The 7,016-nt window shown below is 38.7% G+C and overlaps 1 protein-coding gene across 1 annotated transcript in view; it reads right to left on the reverse strand.

Annotated features, from left to right (window-relative positions):
• The window catches only part of LOC103375331 (butyrophilin-like protein 2), a gene marked incomplete at its 5' end in the record, with an annotated part of 2,921 nt that extends 1,916 nt beyond the window's left edge, over window positions 1–1,005 (reverse strand). Inside the window, 2 exons of the mRNA XM_008305578.1 lie at window positions 238–318; window positions 609–1,005. Coding sequence (XP_008303800.1) covers window positions 238–318; window positions 609–1,005 — 478 coding nt within the window. The remainder of the gene's footprint in view (window positions 1–237; window positions 319–608) is intronic.
• Window positions 1,006–7,016: the final 6,011 nt, after the last annotated feature.

Consider the following 7,016-nt stretch of genomic DNA (forward strand, 5'->3'; position numbering starts at 1 on the left):
ACCAGAAGTGTCTGGTTGAGGTAATAATAAATAAGGAACATTTAACCAAATATGAATATTACTGAGCAGCACATCTGATCAGACTTCCAGAAGACCTTTGATAAATTGACCAAAGAACCAAACTGCATGATTGTTTTCTGTGACAAAGGTTCTTGTGTTTCAGTGGTTCCATCAAAGAAAGTTCAGTTTTAGGAGTCACTGGAAACTCAACACTGACATGATAGAAATAATATTCACCTCCAATGTGTGTCTCTTTATTCATCGGTGTTGTTTGTTGACTTCTGGGTTTCTGTGTCGTCATCCTGCTTTCTTGAATAACTAAATATTACAAGGAGACAAAGAAACTCGATCAGAGGACAGAAAGTCATTCAGTAATTACTGAAAATTCAGCAATGAAAAATATTTTTCTCTGAAAAGAAAGAGATGAAATTGATGTAAAAGTGTTTAAATCATTTGACTGAATCCAGAGTGAAATGTGTTGTCATTCTAAACTGAGCTGCTCCTTGTGATGTCATGAGAGGAAACACTGGTTGGTTCTGGTGTGACATATTTGTATAAAAGGCCGCCACGTGATCAAATGTGTTTTTCCTCTGAGCAGAAAGACTCACCAACAACCAGCCTGATGTCTGCTGACCTCCTCCAGCTGTTTAACCGAGGGAGGAAACATCTGTACAACCCTCCGTCACTGGGCTTCACGTTGATGATCTTCAGCGATACGTTGCAGTGTTTCAGCTCCTCTCTGAGCAGCTCCGTCCTCCCAGCGTACACCGGCATCTTCATGTCCTCCTCATCCTGGTTGTCATGGTAACGGTGGACATACCTGTCCAGGCTCCGTGGATCTCTGGGGTCAGGTGGGAGGTCGATCCTCCACCACTCTACTGTCAGCTGCTCCTCCTCCACTGGAGGCTCCACGTGACACGGGAGGATGACGTCATCACCCAGAGAGGCTACGATTGGCTGAGAGGAACAGACCACCTGAGGAACACCTGAGACCAGCAGGAAACACAGCAGTGTTTACAAAAGCTGCCTCATGTCCAACACTGATGCAGAACAAGAGGCAGGAGTCCTGCAGTACCAGATGTCAGCACCAGATGTCAGCCTGGACCACATGAACACACACTGACAGCACAGAGTCCCTTCAATGTTCTTTTTTTACCTTCTCATCTATGCCGGACTTCATCACAACAAATAAGTACATGTTCGCCGTCAAGGCACTGCAGGACATTGGAGTATCGTGCGACACTAATCTGTTGTCCATGTTCTTAGCAAAAGCAGAAACGACAAATGAAAACTCAAGCAAGGGATTTATCGATGTGAAAAAAGTGAAAGAAGCCTTTGTGGAGTTCAAACACTGTAAAAAAGGAATGATTATACCGAAGGTGACGACAGTGAACGGGTGGATAAACTAGCAGCAGGAACAACTCATCTACTCACCCTGACAACCTGCTGCACGAAGGCAACACCAGGCTGCTGACTGGAATTAGAATCAGCACAATGAATACAGTTCAGAAGACGGAAAAAGCATGTTTACCTGATCACTTCTTTCATCTATACTGGGGGAAAAAATTAAATTAAATTAACTTTGTACAGCTCAGTAGATATGTCAATGCTAAATCTTTTCATAACCATTCATGTCTGTCTCAGGAGTTTGTTGTTTAAATTAGTAGATGCTTGAATGAAATCTGGCAATAACTTGGTTTGATCTCAACACACACCCATGAAACTTAGATTTTTAGATTACATGCAACTTCGGCATCTCCATGACACGATTATCTCTGCTGTACATTTAAAATAAACTCCCATAAACTCGCTGCACAACTCAGAAATAAAGGCGCACCTTCCGAATGCAGAACCTGCCTGAGAATTAGCGCGTTTTTAGTCGTTTTCTGTGTAAAAGCAATTTCTTCACCGTTCACATCACTTTAAACGTAACACAGCAAAGACGAAGAGCCGATAGAGAATTCGGCTCAGTTAATTTTCAAAGATACTAATAAAATTTCAGCTGACGGCTAACTTACAACTCTAGCATCTTGATTAGCATCTTGAGCTAAAAGCAGCGTTGAACAGCGACAGTAGTGAATGTGTTACCGTCCAGTGGTGCGCTGAGGACCAAAGCTGACCAGAGAGTCACAGTCCAGAGTGACAAAGTGGGATTCAGCTCCTTAAAGCTCCTCTTGTTGGTGGACATGACGGATGAACAGTGAAGCTCCTCCTGCAGTTCAGATCGGAATGAGGGCTGAGAGAGCCGGTACAGTTTTAAAATGTGGCGTCTTACGTAAGTGACGTAGCACGTATGGAACCTTATTGGCTGGGTTACTCTACGTCACAGCGGTTGCTAAGAAACGGTTAATGATTAGAAATGAAAAATGAAATGAAAAATACTTTATTCATCCCAGAAGGGAAATTCAATCATTAGTGATGTAGTGCTGGGTGGACCACGAATGACTGACATCATGTTGATTGTTTTCCATCAATTCAGTCATATTTTAGTTGATAAAAGGTCAGAGAGACACACGAGAGCCCAGAGTCCAAAGCAACGCCTTCAAATTAAATATTCATAATCAACAAAGAAAACGAAGAATAAAGCAGCAGAAAAGAGTGACTGCTGTTATGATACTGTTGTCATGAGGGTTGAATTGATAAATGTAATAAACTGAACGTTAAATGTGATTTCTTGTCTGTGACTTCTCAGGATTTGTTCTTTTAATAAATCAGTTTGTTCTTCTTAAATGTTCTTTGGCTCCTCAAAAACAGAATTACACAGAAAACGTGTTTTATTTCTCAATGATCATCTGACTGAGATGATATTTTTTTTAAATCAGCTGGTAAGCAGCCTGATGCAACAGTCATGGGTTTAACATGAATATGTGAGTGTGCTTGGTTGTCTGTCTCTAAGTGTAGCCCTGTGATAGACTGGTTACCTGTCCAGGTGAACCTGCCTTCACCCTGAGTCAGCTGGGATAGACTCCAGCCCCCCATGACCCTGGTGAGGATTAAGGTGTAGAGATGATGGATGGATGGATGGATTAACAAACAGGATTTGGGGAAATCTGTTCTCACCTTGACATGACTGTTTTTCTTCTGTAAATTCTTGTAAAAAACCAAAACAAAAAAAAAAGCCAAGTTAAATTGACCTTGACTGAATGTGGGTGAAGCCTGTTTATCGGCAGTGTACGGTTGCTGGACAAAGGCGTCTGTAGGAGCTTAAATCTATTTCTTTGGTTCTGGATTTGGTTCTTATTTTACCACGATTATTTCTATTTGGCTTTGATTTTTTGTTCAACAGTAACTTTGATATAGATTATGATTAACATTTCTATTTTGCTAAATTTATCTGTTATTTGGTTAAATGTTGTTAATCATATTTTTGGATATTTGAATTCTGTGTTCGTGTGGTGTTTGGGTTTATTGATTTGTTTTTGATATTTTGGTTCACTATATTAGGGTCCCTTAAATTTGCAAGGGCTCTTGGGAAATGAATGATGGCATGGAGCCAAATAGTTTTTTGACTGCTCATACTTTTGTATCCTCGTTTTGCTTTATGTTTCCGTCTGTAAATTTTATTTTTTGTGAACTAAAGAATCCTGTTTAAACTGCAACTTGGTGTCAGCTGGATTTTATCTTTGGAGTACACCCAGCAAGGCATACAATGTGGATATTGGAAAGCTACGGGGAAAAGTGAGTCAAGCTGGGCTTCATGAATTTTAGACCATACAGCGTCTTTGTGTTGGTGACGCTATCTAATCGCTGTACTGTAAAACCACACCTGATCATCACCTCTCTTCTGCATTTACACCTGGAACAAGAAAGATTTTATCTTTTCAGAAACAGACCAGTGTTCACACTCCCTTCAAGCTCTCTGTTGGTTTCCATCAATTGGCTTTTTTTTTTACCCTCTGAAGGCTCCTCAGCGTTCACCAGGTGGATGCAACCAACCAAAACCAGAACACAAAATAGTCCAGTGAGCTGATAGAAACTGTGACATATACAAAACTTGTAAAAAACTTGTAAATTCTTGTAAAAAAAACAAAACAAAAACAAAAACAAAAAAAAAAGCCAAGTTAAATTGACCTTGACTGAATGTGGGTGAAGCCTGTTTATAGGCAGTGTACTGGACAAAGGTGTCTTTGTGTTGGTGACGTTATCTAATCACTGGCCTGTAAAACCACACCTGATCAGGTTGTAGGTGAGTTCATCATCAGCTGTTTTATTGTTTATTGTCAATTGTTTATTGCTTTATCAAAGCTGGGAATCTTTTCATCCTCACTCAGGGAAGAACTGGTTGTGTTTCTGGTCACTGATAAGTCCGTGTGGGAGTCCTCACGGTGGGTCACTTCCTGGTTGTTAAGAACAGATTTTACAGATTGTTTTTCAGGACTGAAAATACACGAAAATATCACAAAAATTCAAAAAAAATCTAATTTGAATTTTCATGTCTGTTGCAAAATAACATATAAGTCAAATATACAAGTAAAATCGTGTGTATAAAACATTTCTGAAATGCACACAAATATCAATAAAATTACAAAAATATGCTAAATTTAAATATATCATGATAATAATAAAAACAACTATGGATAAAAACTCGTCACATTCTCGACAGTTTATTATTGTAATTATAGCATGTGTTTGTTCATTAACAGTACATTCATTTTATTGGTGGATTTTAATGTAAAGTTTTGTGTAAAATCTCTTTTATGACATAATCTGAAAACAACAGTTGACTCTCGCAGTTTTACACCAACAACTGTACAATTATATTACATTAATTATAGAAGAAAATCCAACTATTAATGGCTCTTTTCTGCAGTATAAAAGGCGATTATTTGTATTAAAATGTTATTTGACCACATTTGTAATTCATTTAAATGTTGTCCTAAGTTTAAATAACCTTAATTTAACATGAAATTGCTATCCTCTGACTTGTGCATTTTATTAACCTTCATGGTGTAGTTCTATCCAGGAGTACTGATCCACCAGTGACTGGACCTTCCAGACATAGAAGTCTTTATACTACAATCACTGAGACTCATTCACTGACCTCAGATCGTCTTTATTTCACCATCTGTTTGACAGATTGAGAAACAGACACACAACTCTCCATACACACTGACAAAAATATTTTATTAAATAATGAAATACTAAATTAAAATTAATATCAATTAAGTATTATATTAAATAAATAATTTTTAAGTTTCTGTCAACCAAGTTGCCACAACTTTGTGTTATTCATCGCCAACTTTTCCAACAGTCCTTCCACTCTGTTGCATAACTTCCTGTTGGGCCATGTGCTTTTGTTGACGTCTGGAAACCAAAACCCGCCTTCTCATGCAGCTTCCTGCGCTCTCATTGGTCCAGCCGTTGCCATGGTGACAGTATTTGTAACACACTCCAGAGTCACACCAGTTCTCCCACTGACCGAGTTTATATTTTTCCTGCTATCAGATAACAACTTTCTACAGCTCAGAGTTCATTTAAATCCTCTGACGACAGAACAGAAAGAGATAAGGACTGAATTGCTTTGATTTGTTCCTTGAGTTCTTTCTTCTGACAGCTGCTAACAACACTGGAGAAACATAGTGGATGTACATTATAGATATTTTACTACTGACATCTCTAATCTGTCTCTTTACTCGTCTCCTCCCTGTGATATGAACTCTGCCGGCACTTCAGCCAAACAGTTTTAAGGTTGAAGAATTAAAATAAATAAATAAAGCTGCTCCAGTGTTGGGACTTTAAATCCTAAAAGAAAAAAAAAAGTGTTTTTATTAAGTTAGCTCAACTCGAATTTATAGTTTTAAGACAACCAACGCAGAAATCTGAGTTTAATTTACACACAATATTAAGTTGACGCAATTAAATGCATTTTTTGCGTCATGAAAATGTGTTTATTGTGTCTAAATCATTAAATTAGAATTTTTATCTTGGGATCAGGTTCTTGGACAATTTTGTTTTAGTTAAATAACATGTTTTTTCCTCCAAACGACTATTATAAAGCAGAAGCTGATTAAAATCCTGCTGACAAATATTTAGAAATGACAGATTTTCATCTGGTTTTAAACACATCATTGAACCACACAGCTGAGCTAAAATATTTGGTTTATCATTGTTATATTAACTCGCTTTGGGTTTTATTTTGAAATCTCACGCGCTCTATGTAACCTGCTGCTAAAAGCACTCCCCTGTGTCAGCGGAAATTATGGTTTGTGGTTCTGGTAAATGCAAACATTTCCATCTTGTCCCAGAACGAACAGGAAAAAACACTTTGGTTTCCACTACAGGGTCAAACTTTTCTGTCATGTGGAGCTTTAAGATGAGAAAGTTGAGATCCTGTGGATGGAAATCCTCTTCCACACCACAAACACCTCGTTTAGGAGGTTCAGTGGAATAAAATCTGTCTCCTCAAGTCAGACCTGAAAGGAAAAACCCAGATTCTGTTTGTTTTTCCTGATTAACGCCTCGTTAACGGAGCCTGTGATGCGGTTTCCATGGTTTCACTTCTTGACGTCTGCTGGTCCTCCTCAGATCTGGACTCTGGGCCGACGTTCTATTCGACGCTGAACCTGGACGCCATCTGACCCGTCCGGATGTTCTGGAGGAAGATCCTCAGCTTTGAATATTTATACAAACCTGCGTACTTGAAGGAAAAGTGTGTCTCCGTGTTGTCGCGTGATGTCTGTTTGTCGTCAGTTTTAATCGGTTTCTTGCTGATTTGTGGACTTTGTGTCGTTTTCATCACGTTTTGGTCATTTTGAGGTGAAGTTTTGCAGCTTTTTTCTTCATTTATTTGTTGTCTTGTGTCTCTTTAAACTTATTTTGTGCTACTTACGGCATCTTCATCGGTACAGTCTGTATTTGTATCGTTTGTGTTTTGTTTTTGTCGTCATTTTGACTCCTTGTGGTCGTGTTTTGTGTTTGTCTGACGGCCTTTTGACCCTTTGAAGTCATTCTGCTTTACTTTGTGGTCAAGTTGTGTGACTAGTCGTTTTGCAACTCCTGCCATCCCTCCACAGTCA

This window comes from Stegastes partitus, unplaced genomic scaffold (genome assembly GCF_000690725.1).
Source record: "Stegastes partitus isolate 25-593 unplaced genomic scaffold, Stegastes_partitus-1.0.2 Scaffold2553, whole genome shotgun sequence".
Classification (NCBI taxonomy): domain Eukaryota; kingdom Metazoa; phylum Chordata; class Actinopteri; family Pomacentridae; genus Stegastes; species Stegastes partitus.